The sequence below is a fragment of the Anolis carolinensis genome, unplaced genomic scaffold (assembly GCF_035594765.1).
Source record: "Anolis carolinensis isolate JA03-04 unplaced genomic scaffold, rAnoCar3.1.pri scaffold_40, whole genome shotgun sequence".
In the NCBI taxonomy this organism is placed as follows: domain Eukaryota; kingdom Metazoa; phylum Chordata; class Lepidosauria; order Squamata; family Dactyloidae; genus Anolis; species Anolis carolinensis.
This window is the reverse complement of record NW_026943849.1, coordinates 205,309-220,386: the sequence shown is the minus strand read 5'-3', so window position 1 is coordinate 220,386 and position 15,078 is coordinate 205,309. Positions and strand designations below refer to the sequence as shown.

At 38.4% G+C, this 15,078-nt stretch overlaps 1 protein-coding gene and 1 long non-coding RNA gene across 6 annotated transcripts in view; one reads left to right on the top strand and one right to left on the bottom strand.

Annotated features, from left to right (window-relative positions):
• Positions 1-223: 223 nt before the first annotated feature.
• mroh1 (maestro heat like repeat family member 1) overlaps positions 224-15,078 on the top strand; it is a 163,653-nt gene continuing 148,798 nt past the window's right edge. For all 5 annotated transcript variants that reach the window (XM_062966905.1, XM_062966906.1, XM_062966907.1 and 2 more), the window contains exon 1: positions 224-604. In XM_062966905.1, the coding sequence (XP_062822975.1) occupies positions 583-604 (22 nt within the window). In that variant the 5' untranslated portion in view covers positions 224-582. The remainder of the gene's footprint in view (positions 605-15,078) is intronic.
• Positions 8,189-9,370, bottom strand: LOC134294960 (uncharacterized). The gene is made up of 2 exons (XR_010001554.1): positions 8,765-9,370; positions 8,189-8,679 (listed from the first exon to the last, which is right to left on the bottom strand). It is a non-coding gene; the product is annotated as an uncharacterized LOC134294960 (long non-coding RNA).

Sequence of the window (15,078 nt, the reverse complement as noted above, 5' to 3'; positions counted from 1 at the left end):
TTTACCTTGGTTGGCAGAAGCTGGGGCTAACAGTGGGAGCTCACCCCGCTCCCCGGATTCAGCAGCTCAGCGGTTTAACCCTTTGCCACGGGGGTCTCCATGATATATTTATACCCTGGTTTTTCTCTACTAAAGGAGACTCAAAGTGACTTTCAACGCCAAAGAAAAGGCTAAAATGAGTTAATGTCACGAGTGGCTCATGAACGCCAAGATTTGTGCTAAGGTTTCTTTCCCTTTTTCCTAGGCCCAGGAAGTAAGAAAGCGAGTATCTCTGGAACCCAGCTCTTCCAGTGTATTTGTCTCAAATGTTTCCGCTGCAAGGATGATTGAGGGGGATAGGAATCCTGCAACCCGCTGCCCGGGACCGGCCGGGGACTGGGAGATATAGAGCGAAGCCCCAAAGGAGGTTCTGCTTGGCTGCATGGACCCAGGGACCGGCTTCTTTCCCGGGGGTCTTTCCCAACCCAATCCTGAGCCTCGAAGCGTGAGTCCTTCTCCAGAATCGGGACCCCCAGGCAGGAAACACTCGCTTGGAGCAGCTGTGCTCTGATCCTTAGGCTGGAAACCCCAAAGACAAGGAAGATGTCGGAGTCGCGGGTGAAGAGTGAGTATGGCATGTGGATGGGAACGCTTTTGGCGTTGGTCGACTTTATGCTTTGTTTTGACAATAAATGCTTTTATTTTATTTTACTTTTCGTGTTGGGAGTGACTTGAAAAAGTGCAAGTCGCTTCTGGTGTGAGAGAATTACAAGGATGTTGCCCAGGTTTATTTTATTTATTTTGTGTCAAAAGCATTGCATAACAAATACATTTTTAAAATGATGAAAAAAAAAAAAGGAAATCACAAGCACCTAAATAGTTTTAGACCAAAAGTGGGCAACAGCGACCGCATTGTCCGTAGCTTTATACAACTCCTCCTCCGTATAGAATAGAATAATAGAATATGATAATAATAGAATAATTAATAGAATAATAGAATATGATAATAATAATAATAATAATAGAATAATAGAATATGATAATAATCAAATACTGTGAAAATGGCATATAATAGAATAATAATCGAATATAATAATATAATTATAATAATAGAATGATAGATTAAAGAATATGATATAATAATAGGAAAATAGAATAAAAATGTAACATATATATATTAGTAGTAGTATAATATTGTATTACATTATAATATTATTATCAATATTATAAGTTTTATTTATTTCGTGTCAAAAGTACTGCATAACAAATACATTTTAAAAATGATGAAAAAAAAAGGAAATCACAAGCAACTAAATAGTTTTAGACCAAAAGCGGACAACTCCTCCTCCGTATAGAATAGAATAATAGAATATGATAATAATAGAATAATTAATAGAATAATAGAATATGATAATAATAATAATAATAGAATAATAGAATATGATAATAATAGAATAATTAATAGAATAATAGAATATGATAATAATAATAATAATAGAATAATAGAATATGATAATAATCAAATACTGTGAAAATGACATATAATAGAATAATCATCGAATATAAAAATATAATTATAATAATAGAATGATAGATTAAAGAATATGATATAATAATAGGAAAATAGAATAAAAAATGTAACATATATATATTAGTAGTAGTATAATATTGTATTACATTATAATATTATTATCAATATTATAAGTTTTATTTATTTCGTGTCAAAAGTACTGCATAACAAATACATTTTTAAAATGATGAAAAAAAAGGAAATCACAAGCACCTAAATAGTTTTAGACCAAAAGTGGGCAACAGCGACCGCATTGTCCGTAGCTTTATACAACTCCTCCTCCGTATAGAATAGAATAATAGAATATGATAATAATAGAATAATTAATAGAATAATAGAATATGATAATGATAATAATAATAGAATAATAGAATATGATAATAATCAAATACTGTGAAAATGGCATATAATAGAATAATAATCGAATATAATAATATAATTATAATAATAGAATGATAGATTAAAGAATATGATATAATAATAGGAAAATAGAATAAAAAATGTAACATATATATATTAGTAGTAGTATAATATTGTATTACATTATAATATTATTATCAATATTATAAGTTTTATTTATTTCGTGTCAAAAGTACTGCATAACAAATACATTTTAAAAATGATTAAAAAAAAGGAAATCACAAGCAACTAAATAGTTTTAGACCAAAAGCGGACAACTCCTCCTCCGTATAGAATAGAATAATAGAATATGATAATAATAGAATAATTAATAGAATAATAGAATATGATAATAATAATAATAATAGAATAATAGAATATGATAATAATAGAATAATTAATAGAATAATAGAATATGATAATAATAATAATAATAGAATAATAGAATATGATAATAATCAAATACTGTGAAAATGACATATAATAGAATAATCATCGAATATAAAAATATAATTATAATAATAGAATGATAGATTAAAGAATATGATATAATAATAGGAAAATAGAATAAAAAATGTAACATATATATATTAGTAGTAGTATAATATTGTATTACATTATAATATTATTATCAATATTATAAGTTTTATTTATTTCGTGTCAAAAGTACTGCATAACAAATACATTTTTAAAATGATGAAAAAAAAGGAAATCACAAGCACCTAAATAGTTTCAGACCAAAAGTGGGCAACAGCGACCGCATTGTCCGTAGCTTTATACAACTCCTCCTCCGTATAGAATAGAATAATAGAATATGATAATAATAGAATAATTAATAGAATAATAGAATATGATAATAATAATAATAGAATAATAGAATATGATAATAATCAAATACTGTGAAAATGGCATATAATAGAATAATAATCGAATATAATAATATAATTATAATAATAGAATGATAGATTAAAGAATATGATATAATAATAGGAAAATAGAATAAAAAATGTAACATATATATATTAGTAGTAGTATAATATTGTATTACATTATAATATTATTATCAATATTATAAGTTTTATTTATTTCGTGTCAAAAGTACTGCATAACAAATACATTTTAAAAATGATGAAAAAAAAAGGAAATCACAAGCAACTAAATAGTTTTAGACCAAAAGCGGACAACTCCTCCTCCGTATAGAATAGAATAATAGAATATGATAATAATAGAATAATTAATAGAATAATAGAATATGATAATAATAATAATAATAATAGAATAATAGAATATGATAATAATCAAATACTGTGAAAATGGCATATAATAGAATAATCATCGAATATAATAATATAATTATAATAATAGAATGATAGATTAAAGAATATGATATAATAATAGGAAAATAGAATAAAAATGTAACATATATATATTAGTAGTAGTATAATATTGTATTACATTATAATATTATTATCAATATTATAAGTTTTATTTATTTCGTGTCAAAAGTACTGCATAACAAATACATTTTAAAAATGATGAAAAAAAAAGGAAATCACAAGCAACTAAATAGTTTTAGACCAAAAGCGGGCAACAGCGACCTCATTGTCCGTAGCTTTAAGCAACTCCTCCTCCGTGCATGAGGCAGGACATTGTGGGCAAGCCTTCATATGCGGAGTTGTGTGTTCAGCTCCACAGTCACACAAGGTGGAGGATTCCTCCAGGTAGGGCCACCTTGCCAAGTTGTCTTTAGATCTGCCCACTCCGCTTCTGAGTCTGTTCAGGGACTTCCAAGTTGCCCATTCTTGGTTGACCCTCATGGGGGGCCATCCAGTTAGAATTGCCAGGTTTAGCTGCCCAGAAGGACACCCTTGCTGTTGCTGGAGGAACATCGAGAGGAGTGGTGGTTCTCATGAAGCCCTTCCTTGATTTACGTCTACTGGGAGGAGGCTGATAGTCATGCAGAGGGTGGCTTTCACAATGTTCGACCTTTTTTCTCTCACCGTTAGCAGCAACTTCCTGTCGCACGTCAGGAGGGGCAATGCCAGCTAACTTGTAGAGTTTATCAACAGGTGTAGGTTTAAGGCAGAGGTCCTCAAACTTTTTAAGCCGAGGGCCGGTCCACAATCCTTTAGACTGTTGAGGGGCCGGATTATCATTTGAAAAAAATACAAACAAATTCCAATGCACACTGCATATGTCTTATTTGTAGTGCAAAAACAACAACAACAAGAACAATGAAAGAACAATACAATATTTAAAAATAAAAACAATTTTAACCAACATACATTTATCAGGATTTCAATGGGAAGTGTGGTCCTGCTTCTGGCCAATGTGATAGTCAAGTTAATTAGGGTTGTTGTTGTTGTTGTTGTGGTTGTTGTGTGCCTTCAAGTCATTTCAGACTTTGGGTGAGCCTAAGTCTAAAATTTATTTATTATTTATTTACTGCATTTATTTACTACATTTGTATCACACCCTTCTCACCTCAAAGGGGACTCAGAGTGGCTTACAAATTATATGTACATACAATATATTATATTATTAGCATAGCACAATATTAGCATTATATATTACTATATTGAACTATACCACTATACTGTAATATTATTAGTAATATTATATGTAATATAGAATAGATAATTAATATTATTATATGGTATTATTATTAGTGTTATATTGTATTACATTATAATATTATCAATATTATATATATATATATATAGAATATATTATATCATAAAACTGAGGGCGGGGGCCAGGTAAATGACCTCAGAGGGCCGCATCCGGCCCCCGGGCCTTAGTTTGGGGACCCCTGGTTTAAGGCATCCTGTGATGATTCTGCATGTTTCATTCAGTGCTATGTCCACCTGCTTTACATGGGCAGACTTGTGCCAAACAGGACAGGCAGACTCTGCAGTTGAGAAAGACAAGGCCAGGGCTGATGTTCTCACTACTTGTGGGTCTGCTCCCCATGCGCTGCCAGTCAGTTTCCGCAGGATGTTATTGCGTGCAGCTACTTTGTGCTTGGTGTTCATGCCGTGTTTCCTATATGTTAGTGTTCGGTCTAAGGTGACACCAAGGTATTTAGGATGGAAACAGTGTTCGAGCTCTTGGCCTTCCCAAGTCACTTTCAGTTTCCTGTTGGCTTCACGGTTACGTAGGTGGAAAGCACACACTTGTGTCTTGGAAGGGTGAGGCTTCAGGTGGTTCTCTTTGTAGTACCCTGTTTCCCTAAAAATAAGACATCCCTGAAAAATAAGACCTATTTATTTATTTACAGCATTTATATTCCGCCCTTCTCACCCCGAAGGGGACTCAGGGTGGATCACATTACACATACAGGCAAACATTCAATGCCTTTTTACATAGAACAAAGACAAGACAAACATGGCTCTGAGCGGGCCTTGAACTTATGACCTCCTGGTCAGAGTGGTTCATTGCAGTGATTCATTGCAGCTGCTCTCCAGCCTGCGCCACTGCCCGAGCCTAGTAGAAGTTTTGACCTAGTAGAAGTTTTGCTGAATTGCTAAATATAAGGCCTCCCCTGAAAGTAAGACCTAGCAAAGTTTTTGTTTGGAAGCATGCCCGCCAAACAGAACACCAGAACATGCAGGATCGATAAAAGTATGTACCATATACATGGAAATATTGGTAGTAACAAGAAATTCTTGATAGGATTCACAGTTTGTCTAGTTATGCTGGTTGGTGATGACAACTACTGTACAGTATATAATAAATGTTCATTTTTTTGTTCAACAATAAATGTGAATTCTTCTTCATAGAAAAATAAGACATCCCCTGAAAATAAGACCTAGCGCATGTTTGGGGGAAAAATTAATATAAGACACTGTCTTATTTTCGGGGAAACACGGTAGCTGGAGAGATCTTTCAAGGCATTGGTGAGTTGCTTTTCAACTGTTTCAAAATCTTTTGCTTGTGTTGTAAGGCCAAGGTCATCAGCATATATAAAGCTCTTTGTGAGTGGAGGTCGTGGCTGATCGTTCGTGAAGATGTTAAATAAGTCCCAGCAGATTGGAGGAGGGCGAATGTGGTCCCTATCTTCAAGAAGGGAAAAAAGAACGACCCAAACAATTACCGTCCGGTCAGCCTCACATCAATACCAGGCAAAATTCTGGAAAAGATCATTAAGGAAGTGGTCTGCGAACACTTAGAAACAAATGCGGTCATGGCTAATAGTCAACACGGATTTACCAAAAACAAGTCATGCCAGACTCATCTGATCTCTTTTTTCGATAGAATTACGAGTTGGGTCGATACAGGGAATGCTGTGGATGTAGCGTACCTGGATTTCAGTAAGGCCTTCGACAAAGTCCCCCACGACCTTCTGGCAAGGAAACTAGTAAAATGTGGGCTAGACAAAACTACGGTTAGGTGGATCTGTCATTGGTTAAGCGAACGAACCCAAAGGGTGATTCTCACCAATGCGTCGTCTTCATCCTGGAAAGAAGTGACAAGTGGAGTGCCATCCGCAGGGCTCCGTCCTGGGCCCGGTTCTGTTCAGGATCTTTATTAACGACTTAGACGAAGGGTCAGAAGGCACGATCATCAAGTTTGCAGACGACACCAAACTGGGAGGGATAGCCAACACTCCAGAAGACAGGAGCAGAATTCAAAACGATCTTGACAGACTAGAGAGATGATTGGCCGAAACTAACAAAGTGAAGTTCAACAGGGACAAATGCAAGATATTCCACAATGGAATGCAAAGATACAGAATGGGGGACGATGCCTGGCTTGACAGCAGTGTGTGCGAAAAAGACCTTGGAGTCCTCGTGGGGAGGAAGATGAACATGAGCCAACAATGTGATGCGGCTGCTAAAAAAGCCAACGGGATTCTGGCCTGGATCAATAGGGGAAGAGCGTCTAGATCCAGGGAAGTCCTGCTCCCCCTTATTCTATTCTGCCTTGGTCAGACCACACCTGGAATCACACTGGGTCCAATTTTGGGCACCACAGTTGAAGGGAGATGTTGACAAGCTGGAAAGCGTCCAGAGGAGGGCGACTAAAATGATGAAGGGTCTGGAGAACAAGCCCTATGAGGAGCGGCTTAAAGAGCTGGGCATGTTTAGCCTGCAGAAGAGAAGGCTGAGAGGAGACATGATGAGGGCCATGTACAAATATGTGAAGGGAAGTCCTAGGGAGGAGGGAGCAAGATTGTTTTCTGCTGCCCTGCAGACTAGGACGCAAGGGAACAAGGGCTTCAAACTACAGGAAAGAAAGGAGATTCCACCTGAACATCAGGAAGAACTTCCTCACGGTGAGAAGGGCTGTTCGGCAGTGGAACTCTCTCCCCGGGGCCGTGGTGGAGGCTCCTTCTTTGGAGGCTTTGAAGCAGAGGCTGGATGGCCATCTGTTGGGGGTGCTTTGAATGCAATTTCCTGCTTCTTGGCAGAATGGGGTTGGACTAGATGGCCCATGTGGTCTCTTCCAACTCTACTATTCTATGATTCTATGATTCTATGATTCTAGGTTGGTGCAAGAACGCTGCCTTGGGGCAAACCATTCTTTTGCCTCCTCCATCTGCTTTTCTGGCCCTGAAACTCCACATAGAAGCTGCGGTTTTCCAGGAGGGTCTGGACAGTTTTTGTAAAGTCAAAGTCCCGGGTGATATGGTAGACTTTATGCAGCATTTTTCTATGTTGCACCGTGTCATAGGCTGCCGTAAGGTCCACAGAAACTGTTCCCGTGATGCAGCCTTTCTCATAGCCTTCCTCGATATGCTCAGTCAGATGAAGAATTTGGCCTGTACAGTTTTTCCCTGGTCTGAAACCTGCTTGTTGTGCAATAAGCTTGGGTTCGATAACAGGTCCTAGTCGATTTAATAGCATCCATTTAATACCACAGGTGGTGCCCAGTTGTTTTCATGTTTTGCCATCCTTGTGGGAGGCTTCTTTCATGTCAGATGGTTAAATTCGAACCAGCAATCTTCAGGTCAGCAATACAACCTTCAGGTCAGCAGTCCTGCCAGCACAAGGGAGGACTGCCAGCACCCACTGCGCCATCAGGGGCTCCAATGTTTTTATTCAGTTAGTAAGAACACAACGTGTGGATAGATAATACAATAACGTTATTGTCATTGTACAACAAAAATTTTTTAAAGGTAATTTTAATTAGTGTATATAGAGTTATAACACATCAAAAAAGTGAGAACAATCATTATAAGAAAAGCGAAGAAAGAAAGAGGGATATGAAGGGTGTCAAGGACAGAACGCCACAAGATCAAAGATAACAGAGTTTATTGGATTACAGAACTCAAAATGCCCGTAAAATACAAGGGCCAGGCAGTATTAGCCTTTAAAAGCAAAAAGGGGCAAGGAAAAACGCTCAAAAGATAAACCGGATTAAACCGAAGTTTAATCCGGGTAAAAACAAACAGCTTGCTTCAGCCTGGAGATAAACAAAACAAAAGCCGGGGAACAAAGTGTTCAAAAGAATGCAGCTAATTGGCAGCAGATTCCTCTCTGCTGCCAGCACTGTGCTTTGAGTAACTTGAGTCACTCCTCCACACAGCAGGCAAGATTTCCAATACACACAGATCAGCCGAGGATTGAAGCAGTAGAGTAGACCCAGTTCCTTTCCGTAGTTCAAGCCAGAAGCAGACGTTTGTAGATTCACCAAGTCCGAGTAGGGGGAAGTCAAGCCGTGGTCAGTTCAGTCCGAAATCCAAAGCAGGAGATGGCGTCCGTCAAGAAGACGACGGAAGGTCAAAGCTAATGAGATTAAGCACAAGTTTGCACAAACAAAAGCCCACACAATTCCTCCCGCCGTCTGACCCCAAATTCCAAAACAACTTACGTATCAGCACACGAAAACACACCAGTCTTCAGGAAAGCGTCCCACACAGATCCCAAGCGTTCGTCCAGATTACCTTGCCCAACGCAATTTGCAATTGCTCCCAAGCCTCATTTTATGCCAGTTACAAATCCTCATCACTATCAGCTGCCCTCCTTAACCCGGGCGTTTCCTCATCACTTTCCTCATCAGAGCTGGAACACCTCTGACTACGCCCCACAGCATCCCCAGCTGTGGATCCCGTCCCATCCCTCCAGCTTGTCCATGGGTCTAATCCTGAAGGTCCCCATTCATCTTCCATCCCATCATTGCCAGTGGCACCCAATTCCTCCCTCACCCGAGTCCAATCCATCTCATCCTCCTCCGAGCTAACCAGCCCCTCCTCCATTCTCTCCGTAAACCCCTCAAAAGACTCTTCGTCAGATGGTGCTGCAAAGATATCTCGCAGTCTCTTTCTTTCTCGCTCCTCGAGAGTATCTGACTCTCGAGGAGTCTTACGCCCACGTCTGCCAGTAACAGAGCCATGAGGCTCAATCATAACAAAGGGAGAGGAAGGGAAAGAGGAGAGGAAAAAAAGGAATAAAAATAAAAATTTAAAAATAAAAAACCAACACCAGCCAAAAAATAAAAATAAATAAATAAATAAAACAACAAAGATGTCTCTCAGTCTGGAGAGAAAGCTGCGGGAACAGGGCCACACAGCCCGGAAAACCCACAGCAACCCAAATATACAAACTTTACAGCTTCTTCTTCTTTACTGCTCACAGCACCACGTCTCCAAAACCACCACCTGCCCCTCATCAACCTCCATCAAACTTACTCAGTATGACTACAACCCACATAATATTTCCATTGTATTCACCACCACCACCATACCCCGATTACAGTGGCTTTCCTCTTTTGCAGGTGGTCAGGCCAGGTGTATTAACTCTACTGTCACTTAGAAAAAAGCCAGGTGATTTCCAAATCCTGATAAGCAGAAGAGAAGCAGGCGATCACTTCCCTCGATCTTAACGCTATAGTCCTTCTCTTGATGCAGCCTAGGATAATAATAATAATAATATAATAATAATAATAATAAATTTATTCTTATATCCCACCCCATCTCCCCGAGGGGACTCGGGGCGGCTCACAACAATAATAAAAACAGTGACAAATTACACATTGTAAAATCAAACATGAAAAGCATGTTTTCATGTTTGCATTGGCCTTTTGAGCTGCCGCTTCACACCATTGCCTCATGTCCATCGTGGGGTTTATTAAGACTCGTAGGTCCGTGGGTTTGTTTCTTTATTACAGTACAGTAGAGCCTCACTTATCCAACACTCGCTTATCCAACATTCTGGAGTATCCAACACATTTTTGTAGTCAATGTTTTCAATATACTGTATCATAATACTAGCTTTGCCCGGCCAGGCGTTGCTGTGGCTTATGGGAATCCTTTGTTGGCCAGGTGGAATAGCAGTGAATAGCCTTGCAGTCTCAAAGTCTGGCCGTTTTCTGGAGTAGCTGGAGCTTTTTGTTGTATGAACGTAGAGACATGGATGAGGGGTTGTGCTGCCAAGTTTAGTGTTTCTGGGATGTGTTGTTTTGTTGTTTTGTCCTAGGCCGAAATTTCATTACCCTTTTATATATATAGATTATTTTATATTATTGTTGTTCTATCATTATATTATTCTCTATTATTATTATTCTATATTATTACTAGGAGACCAAGTGGGCAGAGATTAGTCCTCTAACTGGCAGCAATAGGATAAAAACAATTATTCCTTTCCCTCTAATTAGGACTATATTTTTCTTTTCTTTTTGTTGTATCAACCTAGAGGCATGGATGATGGGTTGTGTTGTCAAATTTCGAGGTTGGGGGGCCTGTAGTTTTGTTGTTTTGTGGGTCGCCGTGATGCCATCACTCATTTATATATATAGATTTTGGTGCTAAATTCGTAAATACAGTAATTACTACATAGCATTACTGCGTATTGAACTACTTTTTCTGTCAAATTTGTTGTATAACATGATGTTCTGGTGCTTAATTTGTAAAATCATAACCTAATTTGATGTTTAATAGGCTTTTCCTTAATCTCTCCTTATTATCCAACATATTCGCTTATCCAACGTTCCGTCGGCCCATTTACGTTGGATAAGTGAGACTCTATTGTACTTGTATCCCACCTTTCTCACCCAATAGGAGACTCAGGGCGGCTTACAATAAAAACATATATATAAAAATAATACAGAGCATTCAATCAATTAAAATTAAATACAATAACATTCATAAAAATCTATATATATAAAAGAGTGATGGCATCACAGCGACCCACAAAACAACAAAACTACAGGCCCCCCAACCTCGAAATTTGACAACACAACCCATCATCCACGCCTCTAGGTTGATACAACAAAAAGAAAAGAAAAATAAAGTCCTAATTACAGGGAGAGGAATAATTGCTTTTATCCAATTGCTGCCAGTTAGAAGGCTAAGCTCCTCCAACTTGGTCTCCTAGCAACCCAATAAAAAATAATAAAAAGCACTAAAAATTAATACAATAAAATACTATAATAACAGAAAATAACTAAAAATAATACAAGAAAATAATAAAATATAATAAATAAAAATCTAACTTACAATAAAATTAATAAAAAATTGCAAATAACGTCAAATAAAAATTACATAACAATTTTTAACCAATACCACCACCACTTTGCCACAGCAACGCGTGGCCGGGCACAGCTAGTATACATATAAATATACAATTGGTTGCTGTAAGTCTTCCGGGCTGTATGGCCATGTTCCAGAAGCATTCTCTCCTGACAAGCATACGGAATATTTCAACAGAAAGGAGGAATACTGGCTCCCAGTATTTTTTTTTTCTAAAAAAACCTCTTAAATTAGGACAGTAAATAAACAACAATACTCTGAAAACAGGGGAATTCCAGATAGGAAACAGACAGGGACAGCGACACCTCCCAACCAAGGATTCCCCCAGGCAGGAAGCAGCCAGGCTTTGAAGCTGCAAGGCCATGCAGTGCTAATTCATTCAATGTACAACTCGTGTAATGACCGTGGAATGGCTTTAGACCTACGGCCTGTGGATGGCATGGTATTAATTAATTACCAGGTTTTTTTAAATGCTCTTGTATGAATTTTAAATTTTGCTATATTTTATACGTGTATCTGCAGACATTGAATAAGTGCCTATGCATCACACAGCCCTAGACACTTGGGAAGTGTTCGGCTTGTGATTTTGTGATATGAAATCCAGCATGTCTATCTTGTTTGCTGTGTCATAATAATAATAATAATAATAATAATAATAATAATAATAATAATAATAATAATACATCACAGAGTCCTAGACACTTGGCAAGTGTTTGACTTGTGATTTTGTGATACGAAATCCAGCATATCTATCTTGTTTGCTGTGTCATAATAATAATAATAATAATAATAATAATAATAATAATAATAATAATAATAATAATGAGTTCCCTTCCGGGGTGAGAAAGTCGAGGTACAAATGGGGCAAATAAATAAATAAAATGGATGTTCCGGTGCACGTTTGATGACTTGCCTTCATACTGTTACTGGTTATATTTACAAAATCGTCTGGCACTTTATTACTGTTCCTTATCCCAAATGTTATAGCACTTTATGGAACCTGTCCCCGTATTTCTCCTTTATTCGTTTTGATTTTATTCATGGACCCTTGAGCGCTGCACTTTGTCACCTTTTGCCATGTGCAATAATTGATGCTCAGGCTTTGAAGTAACTGTCTTGTATGTCGTTCTGTTTATTGCTGGAATGTTTAATCGGCTGTTAAATTTTATACATGAAATGCTGTTATGTTGTTGTTTGGGCTTTATTTATTTATTATTATTTATTTACAGTATTTATGTATGTTGCACGTTGCCTGGTTCTATGAATTAGTCTCCAGTGTTAATATTGTATGTTTTATGTTGATTTTAACGATTGTTTTTACTGTAATGGATGTTTTTATTGGCTAACTGTTTTATTGCTGTGTTTTGATATTTGATTGTTTTATCGGGCAAGGCCCCATGTAAGCCGCCCCGAGTCCCTTCGGGGAGATGGGACGGGGTATAAAAATAAAGTTATTATTATTATTATTATTATTATTATTATTATTGACACAACGACATTCTATGACACAGCAAACAAGATAGATATGCTGGATTTCGTATCACAAAACCACAAGTCGAACACTTCCCAAGTGTCTAGGACTGTGTGATGTATTATTATTATTATTATTATTATTATTATTATTATTATTATTATTATTATGACACAGCAAACAAGACAGACATGCTGGATTTCGTTTCACAAAATCACAAGTCAAACACTTCCCAAGTGTCTAGGACTGTGTGATGTATTTTCGGATGATGCGTGCAGATCCCAGTCGGGTGGCCTTTTGCAGTTGGCAGATTGTAATTTTGTCAATGTCTATTGTTTCCAAATGCCGGCTGAGATCTTTTGGCACAGCACCCAGTGTGCCCATCACCACCGGGACCACCTGTACTGGTTTCTGCCAGAGTCTTTGAAGTTCAATCTTGGGGTCCCGAGAGCAGCTGAGTTTTTCCTGTTGTTTTTCATCAATGCGACTGTCACCTGGGATGGCAACATCAATGATCCAAACCTTGTTCTTTTCCACAACTGTGATGTCTGGTGTGTTGTGTTCCAGAACTTTGTCAGTCTGGATTCGGAAGTCCCACAGTATCTTTGCGTGCTCATTTTCCAATACTTTTGCAGGTTTGTGATCCCACCAGTTCTTTGCTGCTGGGAGGTGGTACTTGAGGCATAGGTTCCAATGAATCATTTGGGCCACATAGTTGTGCCTCTGTTTATTATTATTATTATTATTATTATTATTATTATTATTATTATTATTATTATTATGTTTATATTCCGCCCTTCTTTCTCACCCCGAAGGGGACTCAGGGTGGATCACATTACACATATAGGCAAACATTCAATGCCTTAACATAGAACAGAGACAGAGACAAACGCAGGCTCCGAGCTGGCCTCGAACTCATGACCTCTTGGTCAGAGTGATTTGTTGCAGCTGGCTGCAGCTGGCTGCTCACCAGCCTGTGCCACAGCCCAGGCCTTGTGTAAGTCGCCCTGAGTCCTTTCGGGGAGATGGGGCGGGGTATAAGAATAAAGTTTATTTATTATTATTATTATTATTATTATTATTAGTAAATAAATAATAAAGGTGGCCAATTGCAACATTCGCACTCGTCTCAGGCAGACAAGAGTTCTTTCTTCCACCCTGGACATTATTCCACAGATATGCAAACCCCACTTGCCTAGTTTTCAACAGACCTCACAACCTCTGAGGGTGCCTGCCATAGATGTGGGCGAAACGTCAGGAGAGAATGCTTCTGGAACATGGCCACACAGCCCGAAAGACATACAACAACCCTCCCTTGCTTAGTTTTTCCAATATACCTCACAACCTCTGAGGGTGCCTGCCATAGATGTGGGCGAAACGTCAGGAGAGAATGCTTCTGGAACATGGCCATACAGCCCAAAAGACATACAACAACCCTCCCTTGCTTAGTTTTTCCAATATACCTCACAACCTCTGAAGATGCCTGCCATAGATGTGGGCGAAACGTCAGGGGAGAATGCTTCTGGAACATGGCCACACAGCCCGAAAGACATACAACAACCCTCCCTTGCTTAGTTTTTCCAATATACCTCACAACCTCTGAGGGTGCCTGCCATAGATGTGGGCGAAACGTCAGGAGAGAATGCTTCTGGAACATGGCCATACAGCCCAAAAGACATACAACAACCCTCCCTTGCTTAGTTTTTCCAATATACCTCACAACCTCTGAAGATGCCTGCCATAGATGTGGGCGAAACGTCAGGGGAGAATGCTTCTGGAACATGGCCACACAGCCCAAAAGACATACAACAACCCTCCCTTGCTTAGTTTTTCCAATATACCTCACAACCTCTGAAGATGCCTGCCATAGATGTGGGCGAAACGTCAGGAGAGAATGCTTCTGGAACATGGCCACACAGCCCAAAAGACATACAACAACCCTCCCTTGCTTAGTTTTTCCAATATACCTCACAACCTCTGAAGATGCCTGCCATAGATGTGGGCGAAACGTCAGGAGAGAATGCTTCTGGAACATGGCCATACAGCCCAAAAGACATACAACAACCCTCCCTTGCTTAGTTTTTCCAATATACCTCACAACCTCTGAGGGTGCCTGCCATAGATGTGGGCGAAACGTCAGGGGAGAATGCTTCTGGAACATGGCCACACAGCCCAAAAGACATACAA